Source organism: Mesoplodon mirus (assembly GCF_964341445.2).
Source record: "Mesoplodon mirus genome assembly, chromosome: 4".
NCBI lineage: Eukaryota > Metazoa > Chordata > Mammalia > Artiodactyla > Ziphiidae > Mesoplodon > Mesoplodon mirus.
In genome coordinates this window covers 37,055,890-37,078,383 of record NC_138979.1, presented here as the reverse complement: position 1 = coordinate 37,078,383, position 22,494 = coordinate 37,055,890, and the positions used below count along the sequence as shown (strand labels likewise).

General features: G+C 46.7%; 1 protein-coding gene across 2 annotated transcripts; it reads right to left on the bottom strand.

Moving 5' to 3' along the window:
* Nucleotides 1–8,296: 8,296 nt before the first annotated feature.
* WDR73 (WD repeat domain 73) lies at nt 8,297–21,644 on the bottom strand. Of its 2 annotated transcripts, none has more exons than XM_082619617.1 (8): nt 21,373–21,516; nt 20,937–21,004; nt 20,540–20,628; nt 18,254–18,342; nt 17,560–17,624; nt 11,879–12,043; nt 11,186–11,545; nt 8,297–10,076 (listed from the first exon to the last, which is right to left on the bottom strand). In XM_082619617.1, exons 1-8 carry the CDS (start codon nt 21,444–21,446, stop codon nt 9,841–9,843), a joined length of 1,146 nt encoding a protein of 381 aa, XP_082475743.1. In that variant the 5' UTR covers nt 21,447–21,516; the 3' UTR covers nt 8,297–9,840. The 2 variants fall into 2 exon arrangements, with proteins under 2 accessions (XP_082475743.1, XP_082475744.1); XM_082619618.1 differs by lacking the exon at nt 21,373–21,516 and adding an exon at nt 21,539–21,644 and having other exon boundaries at nt 8,298–10,076.
* Nucleotides 21,645–22,494: the final 850 nt, after the last annotated feature.

Here is a 22,494-nt window from a genome sequence, read left to right as displayed (position 1 = left end):
AAAAAACAATAAAAGTTATAACTGGGGATGCATAAAATTCACTTATTATAAAAGTTTCAATAGGTGACACAAATTATGCATTGCCAAATTTTTATCGAAGGAACTCATAGCAAGAATACCTGTCCTTATTCTCATTTACAGATAGCAAGAAACACCGGAGTTGGGTCTCAGGGCACTGATCCTGCTTAGCCAAAGCTGATGCAAAATATTAACCCATTAGATAAATTAATTCTAAGTGAATCCTGTGAGTGGAATGGTCAAAGGGAGAGACATTTTAATCAAATTTATTATGAGACTCTAAGCCCCAGGGCAGAGACTTGTGTGAGACTGATGTCTCCAAAGAGTATAATAAGCCACATGGGACTTGCAGACACCACTGTCTGGTGAGCGTGACCCAGGCCTCCCAGCTGACTCAGCCCAGGGCAGGGGGCTCCCACTCACCTGATTGGATAACTTTGCACCACCCTCAGAGAACATGACCTTCTCCCTTCACTTCTCTTCAACACAGCTAGAATCAGTCCTCCAGTCAAGAACGCAGAGTGAATATTCTAGTAGGAGCCAAGTTTTCTGACATTTCTTGTGTGTCAGGCCTCTAACCACGTTATTGCAGGGGCTCATTTACCCATTTCAGTCACTTCATGAGGTGCTACTATGATTAGGCCCATTTTACAGAGGGGGAAACTGAACACAGAGCTGGGACTTGGGCCCTGAGCTGTTTGACTCCCAACCGTGCAAACTGTTGGTAGCTACAGCGTATGTGGGGTCAGGTTGTGAAGTCAATACATATGGGAATGATTGTGTACGGTCAAAGTTAGTCTATGGACTCCCTTCCATAGCCCATTAGGGAAGGGCAGCCTCTCTCAGGCCTGTGAATGCTGAAAGCCCATAGGACAAGGGCGCAGGCAGAGGAGGGTTGGAGAGGGGCCGGCCCTTCTAAAGCACGGAGCCCTGGCATCCACTGTTTAAAAATTGTGGTAAAATAAACATAACATAAAATTTACCCTTTTAACCTTTTTTTTTTTTTTTTTTTTGTGGTACGTGGGCCTCTCACTGCCGTGGCCTCTCCTGTTGCGGAGCACAGGCTCCGGACGCGCAGGCTCAGCAGCCATGGCTCACGGGCCCAGCCGCTCCGTGGCATGTGGGATCCTCCCGGACCGGGGCACGAACCCGTGTCCCCTGCATCGGCAGGAGGACTCTCAACCACTGCGCCACCAGGGAAGCCCCTAACCATTTTTAAGTGTGCAATTCAGGGGCATTAAGTACATTTGCACTTTTGTGCAACTATCACCATTATCCAACTCCAGAACTTTTTTACCATCCCAAACTGAAACTCTGTACCCATTAAACAGGAACTCCCCATGCCCGCCTCCCCCAGCCCCTGGCAACCACCATTCTGTTTTCTGTCTCTATGAACTGGCCTATTTTAGGTTCCCCATGTAAGTGGAATCATATATTTGTCCTTTTGAGTCTGGCTTAGTTCATGGCATCCATTTTGCCCAAGTCTAAGGGTGGCACTGGGTAGAGAAGATCTAAACCACTCATTGGCTGGCTACACTGAAATGAATCCAGAACAGCAGATGAGCTATACAGGCAGGCTGCCGCAGGTGTGAGCGCTGTATCACATGCCCTCGCTCTTCCTGCCTGGAGGAGGCCTACACTCCCTCTTCCAGGCCATGGCTGTGGCCACCCGCCCTCTCACTCCGAATCCTTGAGGGACTCCCAGCTCAGCGCCTGGGCACAGCACACAGGGCCAATGCTGACCACCTACGGCCCATTTTCTCAGCTGCAGTTCCAACTTCCTTTGCTCCTCAGCCTGGGGCTATGCCTTTTCCCACTTCTGTCCTTTCCTTTGCTGTTTCCTCTGCCTGGAACACCCTACCCTCTCCTTGGCCTGAAGGAAAGATGCAATCCAAATATCACCTTCCCTGATCACACCTGGTCTCTAGCCAAGCGGAGGCGGATACTCAGCCCTCTGTGCTCCTAGAACACACGACCCCTTCCCTCTCTGGGTGTTCCCCCCAAATCCCCCATTAGTGGGGCTATATTTCTATATCTCTGTATCTCCTATCCCAGCATGTAGCATGGTACTCGGCGCACAGCAATGCTCAGTAAATGCTAGTTGAGAGAATCAGAATCTATAGCATCACCTCCTTCTCCCACGGCTGTGGGAACACCTGCTTCCCTCCCTAACCTCCAGTGACTCGACTCGTTCACAATAACCAGTCACGGAGATCACGTGTGGGAGGGGCGATCCATGTTTCCTTCATTCATTCAACCTGTGCCGTGCTCTCTCTGTCTCCCTGTCTCAGCCTGCCAGTTTCTTTCTCACCTCTGCTTTTCTCCACAGGTGTCCCAGTCTCCGAGGCGTGGCCTCTTCCACAGACCCTTGTTCCTGCTCCCCAGAAACCCAGTCCCACCCACACGGAGCCGACCTTGGCCCTGACTCCACTCTCCCTGGTGGACTGGAGTTCTGTGTTATGTAGTTCAAATTCTCTGAGAGAAGTTCAGATTGGCTCATCCTAGTGAAAGGATTTGTGTCCCTGGGTCACACGTCCCTCCCTGGGCCAAGCCGCTGTGGCCAGGCAGGGGTGGCTGACTCACACTTTCAGAGGACCTGGAAGAGTGGGAGGCAGTTCCAGAGAAGGGCCTGGGCTGAGGCCCTAAAGACACGGCCTTTAAAAGTATCCCTTGCTCCCCTGGACACGCCTCAACATGCCTCCTCCTCTGGCTTGGTGACACCCTTCTCACCTTGACACATTCTGTTCTGGAACACATCCTTCTGAGCACACATATGCAAGAGCTGCCCCAAATCGAATTACTCACCTTCTCTACGTTGCTATTTGCAGGGTTTCTTGCTTGCTCCTCTTTCATCCTCTCTAAATAGCTGCTTGGTCTTCCTTGTATCCTTGAGCTTTTGTGAGGTCAAAACAGTTCCTAAACTTTCTCTGCCGTCCATGCTGCTGAGTCTTCTGTCCCACGGCCAGAGTGGATCCTGTGCTGATGTCAACGTGAATTGCTTATTTTCTTTCGGTCCCTTAAGGGGTTCTCTGGGGCATCTTCCTAGAATTGCTGAGAGAACCCCGGGAGTTCCTCCCTGTGGAATATGTCCATTCTCAAAGAAGCATTTTGGCAGTTGGAGGTGGGGATTTGTGCTTGTCATAAAAATTGGGGGCACACCCGGTGTGCGGTGACGGGGGCCACGTAGATGCAATACAATTGTTGAGGCAGTCCTGCACGAGGGTCCTGCTGGGCATTCGTGGAGGGCGGTGATCCTCAGCCTGGTCCACAGACTTGCAGCGTGGGCATCACCCGGGAGCTTATCTGAAGTGCAAATTCTCCAGCCCCACCCTCAAACTTAAGGTGGCTTTTTAATGTGGCGACTTGGCTGGGCGGAACCACATGCCCCAGAATTCACTCCCCTGTGTGTTTCCAGGGAGAGTGGGCCACGAGAGACGTTTCTGAGTGAGATGTGGTGGGTGGAAGGGAAGCCGCAGCCGTTCTGGTTTTACGCTTGGGCAATGGGGCAGGTGCGGCTGTGACTCACGGTCAGTGTGGATTATCTGCCTGCAGTTGCTCCACCTTCCCATGATCCTCCTTAAGCTTCTCCCACCCCTAGGCCGGGGGCGTGTTTAGCTCAGTGATGAATCGTGCAGGTGACCTGCATCAAGACTGGAGACAGTGAGAGTTGACAGGTTCCAGCTGGTCCTTGCCGTCCCCTTCCTGCTTGCTCTGTGGGCCCCAAGCTCCAGCAGCAGATGGATGGGAAGACAGCAGCCTTACAGAGACTGTGGACCCAGCTCCCTCAGGTACTCGTGTGTGTGTGTGTGTGTGTGTGTGTGTGTGTGTGTGTGTGTGTGTGTGTGTGTGTGTGTGTGTGAAATAACTCCTATTGGTCTGCTTCTCTCACAACACCCTGGGTAACACTCCTACTGATCAGAAACTCTGGGAACGGAGCCCAGCAGTTTGTGTTTTAACCAGTCCCCTAGGTGATTCTTATGCATATTACAGTTTGAGAACCACTGATGTAGGGGAAAACCTTTTTACAATTATGTGTGCCTAGAACCTAACTTTTTTTCTCTCTTTTTTATTTTTTATTTTTTTTGTTGTGGTACACGGGCCTCTCACTGTTGTGGCCTCTCCCGTTGCTGAGCACAGGCTCCGGACGCGCAGGCTCAGCGGCCATGGCTCACGGGCCCAGCCGCTCCGCAGCATGTGGGATCCTCCCGGACTGGGGCACGAACCCGTGTCCCCTGCATCAGCAGGCAGACTCTCAACCACTGCGCCACCAGGGAAGCCCTTCTCTCTTTTTTGAAATTTTATTTTATTTTATTTTTATACAGCAGGTTCTTATAGGTCATCAATTTTATACACATCAGTGTATACATGTCAATCCCAATTGCCCAATTCATCCCACCCCCACCCCCTGCTGCTTTCCCCACTTGATGTCCATACATTTGTTCTCTACATCTGTGTCTCAACTTCTGTCCTGCAAACCAGTTCATCTGTACCATTTTTCTGAACCTAACTTTTTACAAATACACAAGGAAAGTTTTGCACAGCTTTAATACACCTGAATTTCCCAGAAACTCAACTACTGCGTAAAACTGGAGAAAACGGTACTTTCTTTTGTTTAGAACTTTCCGAAGAGTTGTTCACCAATTCAGAAAAATCATGTCCTTGACTCTTGGGTGTTAGTCACAAATGCAGCACACCAGTCTGGGTGTATAATCATGGCTATCCTGCTCTTGATGATTTTACTGCATACATGCAAGCATCTGATTACCTCATTATGTGAAAGAATGAGCATTTAGATTGAAATACAGAATCTTTTGTATTTTATTCCCTTATATTTTATAGTGATTTTGATATTAGGTTTGTAAACAATCAATATTCCCTGTAAATTTTTATTTCAGGATAGTAAAGGGGTGTTTAAAATATTGGTTATATACCATACGACCCAGCAATCCCACTACTGGGCGTATACCCTGAGAAAACCATAATTCAAAAAGAGTCATGTACCACAATGTTCATTGCAGCTCTATTTACAATAGCCAGGACATGGAAGCAACCTAAGTGTCCATCGACGGGATGAATGGATAAAGAAGATGTGGCACATATATACAATGGAATATTACTCAGTTATAAAAAGAAACGAAATTGAGTTATTTGTAGTGAGGTGGATGGACCTAGAGTCTGTCATACAGATTGAAGTAAGTCAGAAAGAGAAAAACAAATACCATAGCCTAACACATATTTATGGAATCTAAAAAAAAAAAAGGGTCATGAAGAACCTAGGGGCAGGACAGGAATAAAGATGCAGACATACTAGAGAATGGACTTGAGGACACAGGGAGGGGGAAGGGTAAGCTGGGACGAAGTGAGAGAGTGGTATAGACATATATACGCTACCAAATGTAAAACCGATAGCTAGTGGGAAGCAGCCACATAGCACAGCTCGGTGATTTGTGACCACCTAGAGGGGTGGGATAGGGAGGGTAGGAGGGAGGGAGAAGCAAGAGGGAGGAGATATGGGGATATATATATATATATATATATATATGTATAGCTGATTCATTTTGTGAATAAAACAGAAACTAACACACCATTGTGAAGCAATTATACTCCAATAAAGATGTTAAAAAAATAAGTGTTTTCACCAAAATCTTAATATAGTTTGTCTATGGGGAATAAACAATATAAATGTTCCTGGTTTGTAATCATAAAAAACAACAACTGAGAATGAAGCTATTTATTTCCAATACATTAAAAGCTATTTGTGTATCCTTTCTTTTTAGTCTTTTTGTAGCTTGTGTCTGTTTCTAATAACCTATGCCTGTTAGGCTATTTTATTTAAAATTATACTATATTTTGGAATCCATTAAAATGAGTACATTTCTCCCCATTGGAAAAAAAAATGTTAGTTATAAAAGGACTGTGGTGGAGTATAGTGTTGAGGCCACTGTCCAGCGTGAAAACCTGAGCTTGAGAGAGTGTGGTGTTGTGTTTGAGCAGTTTCTTGGCCAAGTTTTGTTATTAGGATTACAGTACCTTCATAAAATGAGTTTTTAGATTTTTTATGTGAAATAGTCTCTATAGCATGGGAATTTTCTGTTCTTTAAAAGTTAAAAAAAAATTATTTACAAAATTGTCCCCCCACCAATATTCTTTTTGGTATTATTCCTTGAATAGTTTTTTCTTTCTTATTGGATAATTCAGATTTTCTACTAAAAAAAGAAATTTATAAAAATCAATGTATATTTTCAAGAAAATTAACTGTTTATCTTGAGATTTTCAAATTAATACTGTGCACACTATATTCTCTTATAATTCTTGTTCTCTAGATCTGTTGTGATATCCTTGTTCTATTTTCTTTATTCATTTTATTCTTTTTTCTTGCTTGAGGAGGTTTGGCTGTGGTGCCAGTCATTTGCCTGTTGGTCCTCAGATCCATCCCGGTCCCGTACCCTGCCTGCTGCATTTCCCAGGCTCCCTTGCTGACAAGCTCCTGCCAGGTTTGGTCCATGGCACAGGCAGGATGTTGGAGGGTAGAAGGAGAGAAGCCTAGGGACTTCTTTCTCTGTACTTCCTGCAGTCTAGCTGTTTGCAGTCTCAGATCCTGCCATGGCCCCAGCCACAGCCAGGCAAGATCACTGTGCTCAGTTCCCACTGGGAGGCCCCATTCCTGGGCTCTGGGCAACACACCCACCACCTCCTTTAGGGCCTCACCTTCCCTTGCATCCTCTTTCAGATACCACAGAATGAAATTCCCTCCACTGAATTATCTGGTGTGGATTCAGTCTTCCTGGCTGGACCATGACTGACTGATGTATCAGTATTTTTCAGAAAAGTAGCTTTTCCTCTTTTATTGTTTTTGTTTTTTTTTTTAATTTGGCTGTGTTGGGTCTTCGTTGCTGCGCGTGGGCTTTCTCTAGTTGTGGCGAGTGGGGGCTACTCTTCGTTGCTGCTTGTAGGCTTCTCATTGCGGTGGCTTCTCTTGTTGCGGAGCACGGGCTCTAGAACGCGGGCTTCAGTAGTTGTGGCTCACGGGCTTAGTTGCTCCAACAGCATGTGGGATCTTCCCGGACTAGGGCTCGAACCCGCATCCCCTGCATCGGCAGGTGGATTCTTAACCACTGCGCCACCAGTGAAGTCCCTAGAAAAGCAGCTTTTCAATTCATGTATCAATTCTACTATTTTCTAAATTATTCATCTCTTTTACTTGGTGAAATAATATAGTTTAGCTAGTGCTATGCTGGTAATCCAACTCTCTTGAAAAAAAAAAAAAAACCCTGATTTGTCATATAGGTTTCCTCTTCTATCTGAAAGCAGAGCGTTCCTGTGAAGCTTAAGCCAAAATGGTGCACAGCAAAGAAGAAATTACCTTTTTCTGGAAATGAATCTACAGAATCAGTTCTCATGGGGCGATGGAGGGGAAGAAAAGCATTAGAAAGAAGACTCCAGACGATGGTAAGAAGGATCACATCTTGAGTCTGAAATTGTTTAATTACATCTCTCCAAAATTCATTACATTTATTAAACTAATTAAAAAAATCATTTCATTGGAAAATTTATTAGGTTTTTCTTACTTCAAAATAATTCCTAAATGCTATGAGCTAAATTATACCCCCTCCCACCCCCATAACCCCCAATGTAACTGTATTTGGAGATAGAGCTTTTAAGAGGTAATTAAGGTTAAGTGATTCATAAGGGTGAGGCTCTAATCTGAAAGGACTGGTGTCATAAGAAGAGGAACAGAGACCAGAGATTTCTCTGCATGAGCACAGAGAAGAGGTCATGTGAGCACACAGCAAGATGATGCCCACCTACAAGCCAAGAGAAGAGGCCTCAGGATGAAACCCACCTAGCCAGCACCTTGATATTGGACTTCCCAGCCTCCAGAACTGTGAGAAGTAAATCTCTGTTGTTTAAGACCCCAGTCTGTGGCATTTTGGTATAGGAGCCGAGCTGAAGAATACACCAAGTAGGCCCAACTGAAAGCCAAAAAACCAGAGCCCACAACAGTCAGTTTGTTTGGGGTGATGAAAAGTTTTGGAAATAAATAGTGGTGCTGGTCATGCAACATTGTGAATGTAATTAATGCCACTGAGTTGTACACTTAAAAATGGGGGAAATGGCAAATTGTTAGATATATCTTACCATAATCTTTAAAAACTAATCAAGTAGTATGCCAAAACCCATTAAATTGTACATTTTAAACGGGCGAATTGTATGGTATGTGAATTATATCTCAATAAAGCTATTTTTTATTTAAAAAAATTTTTTTTAATTATTTTTTTTAATAAAGCTATTTTTTTAGAAAACCAGAGCCCAAACTGTGACTAGTAATCAAATAATTTCAACAAGAAAATTGCTGAAAATCCTTTAACAAATGTGACAGTGAGGAATCACATGCAGGTACACTTTCATATTTGCTACGGGCCACCAAAAAGAAATGTCCTTTGGGCCTACTCCCCAGGGGGGCAGGGGTTGGAAAGCATCACCCTGGTGAAGGCCGTGTTCCAGTGAGAACCGCCTGAGGAGGGTGGCCAGTCTCTGCCTGAACGCCAGCTGCAGGTGGTACTGATGAGAATGCCTAGCTCCCCACCCTGGCTGTTACCACCTTTAAAAACAGCTGCCCCCAAACTTTTAAATATGTGAAGAGTCTCAACTTCACACATAAGAGAAAAAGTACAAATAATATAGACTAAATAATGCAGACTAAATAATAATGCAGACTAAAAGTACAAATAATGATTTTTCATTTATCAGACTGGCAAAGTCAAAAAGCCACTAAGGAGAGTGGTGGTGAGGTAAGAGAATCAGACCGATCATCATCGTTGCAGTCATAAAGTGGCACAATCTCTATGGAGGGCACTTTGACGGTATTTATAAAATTGAAAAATGCTCACATCCTCTGCCTTAGCAGTTTTATTCTTAGAAATGTATTCTACAGACATACTGTTTATGGATACAAAAGTTGTACACACTACTTGTAATTTCAAAGGATTAGAAAATTTTAATTGCCACATAACAGAAGCCTGGATATATAAATTATGGTTCAACTGAACAATGGTACATCATACAACTGGGATAAAGAACCAAGCTGCTCCTCAGTACCTTCTGAATTGTGTACCATGTAACCTCTTGTAAAATTTGGCAACTTAGTAGATAAAAATGGCATAATCTTATTTTAATTGCTATTTCCTTCATTGCTACTGGGGTTGACTTTTTTCATGATTATCTGTCACTATACATTTTCACTTCTGTAAAAAAGTTCACAAAACCTGTTTACATTCGTTGGCTCTTCAGATTCCATGATATTGTGAATGCAGACAGGGGTAAAACGCTGCCATTTTACACTTGGGGGAAATGGGGCTCCCAGATCTAAGAGTAGCTACCAAATATTTATTGTGCCATGCATCCTACCAGTTATTATTATTTTTTATTTTTTATTTGGTTGTGCTGGGTCTTAGTTGTGGCAGGTGGGCTCCTTAGTTGTGGCACACGAACTCTTAGTTGCAGCATGCATGTGGGATCTAGTTCCCTGACCAGGGATCGAACCCGGGCCCCCTGCATTGGGAGCATGGAGTCTTAACCACTGTGCCACCAGGGAAGTCCGCTTACCAGTTATTTTAAAATATTTTACTTCTAACTTTCCCAACAGTCCTGCCAGGTAGTTATTACCAGTCTCATTCTACAAATAAAGAAACTGGGACTAGAGGCTGGTTAACTTGCCCACGGCCACTCAGCTGGTAACAGGGCTCTGTGGTCACTTGAATCCAGAATCAATATGCTTGCTACACAGCAGCTTCCTAGGGCCTGGGCGGAAAGATGCTGGAGTCAGCGGGCAGCATGGAGGTCCACCCAGTCCCATATGTGCAGAGAGGCATCACTTGCTGCAGACAACAAAGTCCTCGGTTTGCAGGGGTGCCAGGTGTGGGTGGTGACCTGTGGAGCAGTGTCCATCCCATTGCCGTCTAGGAAGATGTGACCTTTGTGAGTGAAGAGAGGTTCTACTTGGCACCCCATTCCACCCCAAGACGTGACATCATAGACCTGGACCGTCCCATCAAAACCTGAGGAAGAACAAGAAAAGCGAGCATTGACGCTGAATCTCTGAATCCTCTACGGAACCAAAACAGGCTAGAGGATGAGGAATCAAAGAGCCACAAGATACTTAAAGGCCAACTGAGGGAATTCCTTGGCGGTCCAGTGGTTTGGACTCTGCGCTTTCACTGCTGAGGGTGCAGGTTCTATCCCTGGTTGGGGAACTAAGATCCCACAAGCTGCGCGGTGCAGCCAAAAAAATAAATAAATAAAATTAAAGGCCAACTGAAGGGCATGTAACATCTGCCGTCAATGTTGGCGGCTGATGACTCCACGGAGCATATAACAATAAACATCTGTTGTCCATCTATCACATGCCAGACCCGAGGCTAATCTTGCATTCTCTCTTTTAACCCTCACAACTGTATGAAGTAGGTACTATTATTTCCCCCAAGAAACGGAGGCTTTAGAGACTTTTCAAACCTCTTCCACTTGCCCCCAATTCTAATCCCACCACATGTGAGTCTCTCTCAGCAGACAGCCTTGTCTCCTACTTGATGGGGGAAAGAGAAGCCTTTAGAGAGAACTACCCAAGCCTGGTTCTGCTCTTCTGCTCTTTCTGGATCCTGCCATGACCAAGGACCCTCTCCTGCTCTCTCAACTATTCTTTCCACCTCTCCCCCCATCAGAGGATCCTTCCATCGGCTTTCAGATACCTCATTACACACCCTCATTCAACTAGATACTGCCGGGCCAGACCCAGGAGCCTGCTGACCTAGCTAGCTTGCTGTAATTCTAAGAGCGAGTAGACTGAGCAGCACTGCTGAGACCCTATCGCCTCTCCCTGGTGCAGCCCGTGGCTGTCCTAGTGTCTTAACATCCGCAGCCTCTCCACCAACCTCAGAAATGAATTCCTGCTGGGACAGGAAAGGCCTGCTACCAACGTGGGGAAGTCTGGTAGCCAGGATGTGGAAGAGCCGCCACTGAAGAACCTGGAGAGCTAATTTGGAGCTTTTCTGTGAGCAACTTTAACTTCTGGGGCCAGATTTACTATGGGACTACGGGCTCCTTCCTGAGCACCCAAGAGTCCCCAGAACAGAGAGATCAAGTGACAGACACAAAATCCTCTCAGCAGTACCTGAGATGGCCAAGCAGTTGTCCAGGCCTGGAGCCCAAGTCACTCGCAGCAGCTCTGGGTCAGGGCTAGGCGTGGACACTGGGCACTGGACCAAGCTCACCGGCTGGCAGAGATCCCGGGGGTCAAGAAGACAGAGCTGCCCGTCCGAGCCAAGGCTGGCAATGCTGGGCCCAGGGCCCCGGCCCCCAGCTTCTGCACACCACCTCCCTCCAGCGGACCCAGAGCCGGGCCTGAGGTTCTCTGACGGGGTCCACTTCTGGCGGGTGTCTACAAGCCCCAGGCGGCCCGAGGTGCAGCAGAAGGCAAAGGTGTCTGCGTCCAGGACCTGCAGGCTACTCAGCAACTCGCCGTCACTGATACCTGGAAGGCGGGGCGAGAGGAGAAAAGTGGCTATAGTCAGATGGGTCCAGCAGTTTGGCGCCGTTGGCTGGTCCAAGCCCCTTCCTCTGGGCAGCTCCCCACTAGCCCCGGGCCGAGCGAACCACGTCCTGCAGCCTTCTCATCTCACACGGTCCGCCCGGCTGGTTGGGTGCCGGTCCTGGGACTGCCTTCCCCAGCCCCAGAACAGGGGCCCCCGAGGCCTGGCCTTGCCTCTCACTCATCTCGTTTCCCCAGCAGCTGGCACACAGGGTTGGATTCTGTTTCCAGCATGGCTGGGTGGGGCTGGGAGGAGCCGGCAAGGGGCTGTGGTACCTGAGCTGTATGTGGTCTTCTGCGATTCCAGATCCACCACCTTCAGACTGCTGAGCCTGGCCCCGTGGAGGACTCTGGGCGCCGCAGACGAGAAGATGGCCACCCTGGGCCAGAGGCGCCCCTCCTTCTCGCACACATCAATGGCGCTGACAGCCTTAATGACATCTGGGGGAAGATGGAAGCAGCTGAAGTAAAGAATGTTAATGCAGGTTTGAAACATTCCATGGTGAAGGCCTGCCAGAAGGTCAGGGGAGACGGGCTCACGGCTGGCGAGAGAGGATGCGGAGACGTCACCACTGTGCGTTGTGTTTACTTTTTGGAAACTGTCAGAAGCACTGTAGTTTCTCTATAATTTGTCTTACGAACTGTTTTGCAAATGAGAGATAATGAATCACACAGCAGCCATCTCAACACCTCCTAAGCAGTTCTGGCTTTTTATAGTTTTGTGGAGAACAAATAAAGGAAGAGAAAAGGAAAGAACACGCCGATGATGTTGTTTACACCTTAACTGAAAATAACAGGAACGGAGTTCATGAAGTAATATTATTTCTTCAAAAACATGTCCCATGACCTCAAGCAACTAGCCAAATCCTAACAGGTCAAGGTTATAACACAGATGTCTTTGTCTTCAAACAAACACGGCAAGAAAGTCCACATCTTTTTTACACTGAACATTAAAAAGACATACTTGCCCTCAGGTTAAATCAAATTTTAGCTTTGTTCACCTCAGTCTGCTTCGACAGCAGACAGGTTCCCATCTCTGCATTCTCCATTTATAACATACTTCAGAACAAGTAGTTTGCTGTACAAACTACTTAAAGGGAGATGCATATTTTCCATTTTATATTTTCTTGCTCCAAGAGGGAGCTCACTGTTTGGTTTCACATTCTCTGAAGAAAATGGAGATCTATGTATTGTTAAATTCTAGAGGATAGGTAAGAGGATGAGGAAGGGACGGACGAGAGAAGGAACAGTAACACGGCTTATCAAGCGAGCACGTGGCAGTCAGTCCCCTGGAGACAGTTCACATACAAGGAGTCACAGAAGGTGCGGCCAGGCTGGGCTAGGATGCAGAGGCCCCTTGAGTCCTGCTCCCCAAGCCACAGACTCTCAGTGCACTTCGTCTACACTTTTTGAACGCAACTGCTCTACCCTAGGAGCCGCGGAGGTCGGAGCAGACACAACAGCTGAGCTTCAGGACCGTGTGTCTCCAGGGAGTGCCAGTGAGGCTGTGATTCAAACCAGCCCAGCACAGCTTGCCTCACTCCCCCGGGCCCCACTTAAGCGGCTCCCTCTTCCCTTTCCAAAGACTGAGGAGCCTGGAACAGATTCCCCAGGACCTGCTGCTCTGAGCCAGGGCTGGTTCTCAGATGTGATTTGTCCCCCTGACGGCGGGGAAGGAGGAGGTCAAGGGAAAGCCTTCAAAGACCTATTTCAAAGATGCAGTAGAAAACAAAGGCTTCAGAGCTCCTGACTGGAGAGTTGTGCTCTGTAGTTACAACAGGAAAGCAATGCAGGTTCCTCCTCATCCCCTCTCTTGTCAATGTTAAAATGCCCCCTTTAGGAAATCCACACCAACTAGCCAAATGAAAAGAAAAACTACTACAAAATCAAAGCAAAAGATGCAGTGAGGCACCTCCAAGAACTGGGCAATAAAAGAAAGAAGGCTGTCTGAAGATTAAACCAACAGAACGGGTCGGAGCTGCAGTAGGCACACTCCTTAAGGAGTCAGAATGGCTCCAGACCTGCAGTTCTGAGCTAACGTATTACCACGTCGAAAGGAAAAGTGGTGGCCATGAGAGGGGGCTGTTCAGCCACAAAGGCAAAGAAAATGCTGGGGCCCGTCCACGGCAGAGAGAGCCACTCCAGACTGAAGTTAACTTCAAAGTAGAGGCTGCAGGAGACATTCAGCTGAGGCTGTTAGGTATGTCTCCACCTAAAGACCTTCTCAGTGGACTCCTCAGCCCCAGAGCTGAGAGGAGAGGCCACAGGCCCTCCCTCCAGGGGCCTGGAGAGCGAAGCCTTCACAAGTTCTATACCCTCTGCCTAAGACAGCTTATGAAAACATCATTTGGAAGCCTCAGAGCTGATTCCTCTTGTTATGGTTATGTTTACCATGCAGGCTTTGATTAGGTTAGGTCTTCTATAGGAAAAGAATAAGGATCTGGAATATTCCACTTTTAGGGATACTTATTTTTTCATTATAAACTAATAAATCTGCGTTCTGGTTTATACAGCAGTCCTGTGAGTCTGGTGACTGCGTCTGCCCCTAATAACAGATTAGATTTGTTCTGGGTGTGCTGACAGAATCAGGTTTCTGAGATACCAAAGCTGTGGGTCAAACCTGGACCTTGGAAAATTCACCAAAATAATGCTACGTTTTTAGGCGTCTAGGAAAACAGCTTGCCAGCCTTCTCCAGATTCTGGAATATTCTGCACTAATATCCAAGGGAAGGTAACTATCTGATTTCCTACTCTCATATGAGTGTCAGAGCAAGTCTCCTTGGGCCTAGCTCTCCTGGGCCTAGGGCTACAGGTTCTATATGGCACCTGGTACCCCAGGCACTGTCAGGACAAAAGAGCTCCAAGGCGCCCCCCTCATCTTTAAACCACTGCTGCCCCACGCAGCCTATTTTTAGGGAAAGATAAAAAACAACTATAAGTTACTGACATAAGGGTAGACAAAGAGATCACTGGAACCGAACGGAGAGTCCATAAATAAATCCTTATATTCACGATCAACCGATTTTCGCCAAAGGCACCAAGGCAGGTCAGTGGAGAAAGGCCAGGCTTTTTGACAAATGGTGCTGGGACAACCAGACATTCACATGCAAAAAGATGAACTTGGACCCTTCCCTCATACCTACCATACACAAAAGTTAACTCTAAAGAGATCACAGACTTAAATGTTGGAGCTAAAACAATAAAACTTTTGGAAAAAAAAACATTGGGGAAAATCTATGGATTAAGTAAAGATTTCTTAGATATGACACTGTTTTATTATTAAAATGGACCTCATCAAAATTTAAAACTTTTATGCTTCAAAGGACACTATTAAGAAAATGAAAAGACAGGGAGAAAATATTAGCAAAACATATATCTGATAAATAACAGGTATCTAGAATGTACAAAGAACTCTGACAAGTCAATAAAGACAAAACAGCCAATCAAAAAGTGGGCAAAATATTTGATCAAATATAAGCACCAAGAAAGCAAGGAGTGTGAGTGCTTGCTGTTATATCCCCAGAACCTTGCCCAATGCTTGACACACTGGAAGCACACAATGAATAACGACTAAATGATGAAATGTTAGCTACTGTTACAAATAACAGTAATAATAATAATAATAATAATAATAATTACTATTATGTGCCCTTTCATAAGTAGATCTTACTTCCAGGAACCAGATCTAAGCAAAATGGTGGCACAGACTATGTTGCCAGTCAGTAAATACGCTATGACCTTTTTTTCAGAGCCCCTACATACTATACTGAGATCAATTATTATTATCTAACTATAGTTACCACCAGGCAGAGTTATAAGCAGACTCTGAAGTCAGACTAGATTTAAGGCTTGGTTCTGTGACCATCTTTGTGACTTTGAACAAGTTAGCCTCTCTGGGAAAGAGTTTGTTCTCAGACTTATGAGGATTTAATGAGATCACACATGGAAAGTGATTAGTACAGTGACTGGAATATAATATACACTCATTAATATTACTGTTACATCTTATAGATTGTTAACTAATCCGAACAAGTATCTTTTAATATGTACAGTAAAACTGGAATATCAAAGGGCCTGTGACAGCATGTTATCTCAGCCTGCTAGGGGGAAAAAAAATAACAACAAAACACCCTTAGGAAGATTTGAATAGGCATTTTACCAAAGATACATGAATGGCTAATAAGCATATAAAAAGATGCTCAACATTATTAGTCATTAAGGAATTGCAAATGAAAGCCACATGATATACAATTTCACATCCATTAGGACAGCTTTAATAAAAAAGACAGATAATAACAAATGTTGGTGAGGACATGGAGAAACAGAAACCCTCATACACTGCTGGTGGGAATGTAAATGATGAAGCCATTCTGGAAAAGAGTTTGGGAGTTTCTTAAAAAATCAAACATAAGTTTACCACATGATCCAGCAATTTTATTCCTAATGTCTATCCAAGACACATGAAGACATATGTCCACAGAGACTTGTACATGAATGTTCTTAGCAGCATTATTCCTAATAACCAAAAATCAGATCCATCAACTGGTGAACAGATAGACCAATGTGATACATCCATAAATGGAATACTGTTCAGCCATAAAAAGGAACAAACTGCTGATACACGTTATGACATTGTATGACATGGTGGACCTCAAAAGTACTATGCTCAGTGAACGAAGCCAGGTACAAGAGACCACATGTTGTATGATTCCATTGATATGAAATATCCAGAAAAGGCCAATCTATCATAGAGACAGAAAGCAGATTAGTGGTCGCCTGGGGCAGGGTGTGGGCATGGGGGTTAATAGTAATTGGCATGATGGATCTTACTGGGATCATGAAAATATCCTAAAACTGATTATAGTTGCACAACTTGTTAAATTTACTAAAAAAAAAAAAATCACTGAACTGTATACTTAAAATGGGTGACTTTCAATAAAACTATGAAAAAATAAACAATCATAACTACAAATAAGTATATAAACACACCTGGAAGCTACAGCATAAGACAAGTGACAAGGAAGAAACAACAAAGGAAAGTCCACAGGGTCAGTGACCTCAAAAACCAAATGAGGACCAGAACCACCTTCCTGCAGCAGTGAAGCTTGGGGAGAAGCCAACAGCTGCTACAGGTTTCTGGGAAGCATCCAAGCGAGGCAGAGGACCACACAGGCCAAGGGGCAGTTCCAAGAGTGGCTGCCTTTGCCTCTGAGGCCCGCTTCCACGCTGTTCATCAATGCTCTAACCCAGGGAGGGATGGCAGGGGCTGGATCAGGGCTGCAGGCTCTGGTGCCTGCCTGACAGGGGAACCGCCAACCTCCTGCTGGAGGGGATACTATGAGGGAACTCCCCCGACTCCCAGAGGAACAGGACGAACGCTTCCTGCGCCTTTCCCAACTTTCCTGCTCCCGTTGGGCAGCAGAGTGACATTTCTGAGTGGGAGACTGGTCAGCCCAGCCTTGTGCTCACTCACTGCTTTCCCTCCCTGAGAGCAGCAATGCCTGCCGTGAGAGGTGACCTCCCTGCTGCCCTCGCTCTGCCCCTGCCTGGGGCGGGAGAGGCCCGAGGTTCACCCGGTGCTCTGCCTCTGGCTGGGCTGGTAAACTCAATGCCTGAAGCAAGCTCTAGGAAGCTCCACCTGGGGCTTGTGTGCACTGCTGCGGCTGCTAATTCACCTTTGCTGCATTCAAGTAGATACTGCATTTAGAAAAAATTTTTTTGGCCACACCATGTGGCATGTGGGATCTTAGCTCCCCGACCAGGGACTGAACCCGTGCCCCCTGCAGTGGAAGCACAGAGTCTTAACCACTGGACTGCCAGGGAAGTCCCAGTAGATACTGCATTTTAATTCCCACTGGCTCTGAGTCTGTTTCTTAACTGGCTCAGATTAGGGATTGGGGGTGTGAGAGTAACAGGCTTTCCTACAAACCCAACCCCGCCGAGTCAAAGTCACTTACCGCTGTCCTCCGCAACCTGCCACACCTGCAGGTAACAACCGGGAAGGCCACTGGTCACCAGCAACCTATTCAGGATGGATAGGAAATCTCAGCCCAGACAGTGGGGAGCTCACGCACACAGCCCTCAGCCTCTCCCTCTCCAGCCCACTCAGCTTGGGATTCCTACACTCCCCGTATCAGGAGACCTTACGCAGGGAGGGGTCATCAAGATCAGTCACCCTCATTTAACAGAGGAGGAGCAGGCTTGTTCCCCTTTAGGGACAGGTCCATAGCTCACAGAGTCATGGGACTGAGCCCTGGCTTCCACGTGGCATGACGTGTGCCAGAGGACCCAGCAGGGAGCCTGAACACAGAACCCTCACCCAGAGGCCCTGGCCTCTGACAACTGAGCTATTAGCCCCAACTACCCACCACCAGCTCTCTGAGAAGCTAAGAGCATCCCTTCTACTTTGTATCTATTCCCTAGAGCAACACCAGCAATCTGTGGGTTACCATAGTCAAGAGGTCTGTGAGGGACCGTAAAGCCACCGAGCACCGGTTTCTTTGTATTCCAGATCTGTGTGTGCACACGCCCTCCCATGTGCCCCTGTGCTGAGGTGGGATGGGGAGGGGTGGTGATAAAAATACAGGATACCCCTTAAGTTCCAGCCACTCCATCCTGAATGGAAGGTCTGGGTCACAGAGCTGACCATACCTGGTGTCTGGCACATACTTCAGATCAAAGACAGACCTGTCTGAAAATCCTCCATGGCGTACTTTGAAATCTCTTTCAGGGAATAAGCCCTAAAATACAAAGGGGTGGCCAATCAGATAGGGGACCGCTCTCCAAAGGAATGTTTCAGACAAGTTCTAGGTAAGGAGCCATATCCCAGCCTGGCAGGAAGCCACGGAAGCCGCTCAGGTGGCAATGATGCTTCTCTGGGCAGGGCCTCAGGGTGCTATTATTTGCAAATGTTGGTCTCAGCTGCTTACACAGATAGCTTCCTTTCTTTCCTGCACATCCAAAACCTTTCTTCTAACCTTTCACCACAGCACAAGTGTTATATTCCAAGCCTTCTTAGAGGAGCCACTCACAGAGGCTTAACAGAGAAAGGTGGAATGTATCAGCCAACTAACACAGCCCCATTCCTCCCCACACCTCGCACTGGAAGTTAGGTGGGTTCTTCCAGCAATAAAAATACAACTGCCAGGACTTCCCTGGTGGCTCAGTGGTTAAGAATCCACATGCTAGTGGTTAAGAATCCGCCTGCCAATGTAGGGGACACGGGTTCGAGCCCTGGTCCGGGAAGATCCCACATGCCGCAGAGCAACTAAGCCCGTGCACCACAACTACTGAGCCTGTGCTCTAGAGCCCGCGAGCCACAACTACTGAGCCTGTGCTCCACAACTACTGAAGCCCACATGCCTAGAGCCCGTGCTCTGCAACAACAGAAGTCACCGCAATGAGAAGCCCGTGCACCACACTGAAGACCCAAAGCAACCAAAAGTAAATAAAATTTTAAAAAATAAAGAAAAAAAGAAAATGCATGGTATTAAAAAAAAAAAAAAGAATCCACCTGCTAATGCAGGGGACATGGGTTCGATCCCTGGTCTGGGAAGATCCCACATGCCGCAGAGCAACTGAGCCCGTGCACCACAACTACTGAGCCTCTGCTCTAAAGCCCGCGAGCCACAACTACTGAAGCCCGTGCGCCTAGAGCCCATGCTCCGCAAACAAGAGAAGCCACCGCAATGAGAAGCCTGCACGCCGCAACGAAGAGTAGCCCCTGCTCACCACAACTAGAGAAAGCCCGCGCAGCACCAAAGACCCAAAGCAGCCAAATAAATAAATAAAATAAATAAACTAATTTAAAAAAATACAACTGCCAATTATCCAGTGCTCACTGTGTCAGCCACCGTTTAGTGCTTTACTTTATCACGTTGAATTCTTACAACCGCCCTGTGACCTGGGCAGTATAATTATCCCTGTTCTAAAATGACAAAGCCAAGGCATAGGAAGCTTAAGCAACTTTTCTAAGGTCACAGGGGTTATGTTATACATCTGAACCCAAGTCTGTCTAACCGAAGTCCATGCTCTTAGCCACTAGACTCTACTCTCTCCACGTGAGGAACCAGAGGCAGGGGAAGAGGAGGTGGCCACAAGAGAACAGAGGGAATGCCAGGGGTGAGGTGGGAGGTAAATCAGGTCTCTCATCAAGGCTCAATTTTGGTGAGCTCCTGACTCAGCTTGAGGGGTAGGGATGAGGAAGATCAAGAACATTAGGAAGGAAATTTACCCAAGGGCAATAAAGGCAGGACTGATCTAGCCAATGAGCCTGAGTGATTTTATAGCAACATTAGGCAGCTATCAACTCTTCATGACACATTCTTATCTCTTGGCTTCTGGATCACTGGCCTTTTCTGAGCTCCTACTTCAAGGACTATTCTTTCTCAGTACTCCTTGTGGGTTCATCATCTTCCTCTACCCATTTCTTAAATGTTCTCCCTGAGGTTCTGTCTTTAGCCATCTTCTCCTCTTATTCTTTATATACTACACATTCATCCTAGGTGATCTTAACCATTCTAAGGTCTCAACCACACTTCATACTCTAATTGCTCCCTAAATGTTTTTTTTTTTCGGCCGTGTGGCACGGCTTATGGGATCTTGGTTCCCCGACCAGGGATCGAACCCGGGCCCCCTGCAGTGGAAGTGTGGCGTCTTAACCACTGGACCACCAGGGAATTCCCCCTAAATCTATTCTTGATAAAGTATAATTGACTTCTTGCTCTAGGAGCCCTCTGTAAATCACAGGACTTTCTGTACAACTTACCTCTGTGCACATTTGCCTTCCTTTATTAGACTATAAGGGCAGGCCCAGGGCTTACAGGTTCTCTCTTTCTAGTATCCAGGACAATATTTAGTAGACAATAGGAGCTCCATAAAGATTTAATAAATGAGTAGAAGTAGACACATATACTCAGCATAAATATTTCAAGTTACCTGGTTTTCTTTTACAGAAAGTCTGAGAGGTAATATCAGATGAAGAATCTCATTTTTTTTCAGGCTTTCATAGCCAGCAACCAAGATTCCTGGAAAAAGAAGCAGAATAAGCTGTGACAAAGTGCTAGAAAGATTCTGGACCACGGCTGGGTCCAGACACTCTGCCAAATCTTCCAAAGCAAAGATAAACTCTTCTGCCATTGGTATACAGCCTTGTACTGAGGGATGGAAGAGATCTAGATCTTCATAAGAGAAATATAATGCTGATGGGCCATGAAATTGCTACAAGTGACCAAGAGGCCCTCAAGCTCCCAGAAGAGGGGTTGGGTCCCTCTGGGCTGAGCTCCTGAGTTCCAGCTTGAGGAGTGGTTCTTCAGGGCCAGGCAGGGCATATCACCTTTGTCACCAATCCATTCAAGGACTCGAGTGGCTCCCGAGAGGTCGAATGCATGGAAATCCTGGTACCTGCATGATAGGGACACAACATCACACGATGCACGGCACTTTACAGCTGTTAAAGAACCTGAGATGTTAGCATGGTTCGGCAGTTGGGGGCGCAGGCTCTGGAATCAGGCAGAACTGGGATCAAGTCTTGTTACACATTTCATCCCCTGTGTGACTGGGAGCAGGCCAGTCACAATTTCCCTGAGCCTCGTCCTCATCTGTAAAATGGAAATCCTAGAGTACTCAGACTTCCCAAGGTTGATGTGAGGAATCGAGATAATCTTTGTTTAAGGTTTAACTCAGAGCCTGGCGCAAAATAAATAGTCACTTATGTTATTATTATCCTCCACAAGCACTGCCCCTACTAGTACTTCACACAATTTGCGCACACAGGAAGGTGCCATTTCCCAGCTGCGGGAGCCGAGGCCCAGGCGGAGTCCTCCGTACAGGTCCCGCCCCACATGCCGCGGGTTCCCTGCGTGCTCCACGCCGCGCCCGTCCGCCCCCAAGCCAGCTCCGGGCCCGGATTCCACGTCCCAAGCCCACACGATTTACAAGCGCAAGGATTCCACCAGCCAGTCCTCCGCAGGCTCCATGGCAACTGTCGCTTCCGGTACCCCACTTCCGCCTCTGAACCTTCCTGGGCAAGGGCGGCCCTCTCGCGAGGAGTGGGGCGCGGCCTGGTCTGACCCGGGGGCGGGGCCTTAGAGGTGCTCTAGCGCCGCCGCGGACTTGCAGTACCCTTAGCTAGCTGTGTCCGGGATTCTCCGGATAAACTCTCCTGGAAACAAGACGCAAATTCAGGGATTCCCAGGATGTCAGTTCCGGGCGGGGCCTGAGGGACCAAATACACGCTCGTTTTATGACCGGGTATTTGCAGATCAGAGGAAAAGGCCAGATAAAATACAGGACGCCCGGTTAAATTCCAATTTTAGGTAAACAACGAATAATTTTTTTCATTTAAGTATGTCCATGCAATATTTAGGATATCTTATACGAAAATATTATTCACTGTTTATCTGAAATTCGAATATAACTGGGTGTCCTGTATTTTTATTTGCTAACTGGCAATCCCACAAGGATAGAGAAAAGAGTAAGGGGACCTCGGGTCTGGATCCCAGCTCAGCTCTCTCCTTGGTATGTGCTGGGCACTCCCCTCAAAGCTTGGCGTGAAGATGAAATCAGGTAAGCAAAGCCCTACCTTGTAGTGTAGGTGGGAGCTTTTACAGGTGGGAAACAGGAGAGACTTGCCTCTGCCGGTAGGTGGCAGAAGCGAGAGTAGAAAAGCGCCTGGCAGAGGACCTGGCATACAGCGGGCGTTGAGTACCTGCTTCCTGAATGAGTGAATGAGTAGGAGTCCAGAGTCAGTGCCAGACTGGTGCCACGGAGTGTCCTGGGCTCTTTGGGGCCAGACCCATCTCACTGAACTCTGGGTCTTTCAGTCTCCTTTCCCTCCCATCCCCTCCAACATGGGTAGAAAGAGAGGACCAGACAGTCTATGTAAAGAGCAG

What these genes read in the sequence shown, in the direction of transcription:
- WDR73 (XM_082619617.1), bottom strand. Translation starts at nt 21,446, where the DNA reads ATGTGGGGCGGGACCTGTACGGAGGACTCCGCCTGGGCCTCGGCTCCC. An exon ending in GCAGGTTGCGGAGGACAGCG is followed by an intron (nt 12,044 to 17,559) that starts GTAAGTGACTTT and finishes ATCTTCCCCCAG; the next exon opens with ATGTCATTAAGGCTGTCAGC. An exon ending in GAAGACCACATACAGCTCAG is followed by an intron (nt 11,546 to 11,878) that starts GTACCACAGCCC and finishes CCCGCCTTCCAG; the next exon opens with GTATCAGTGACGGCGAGTTG.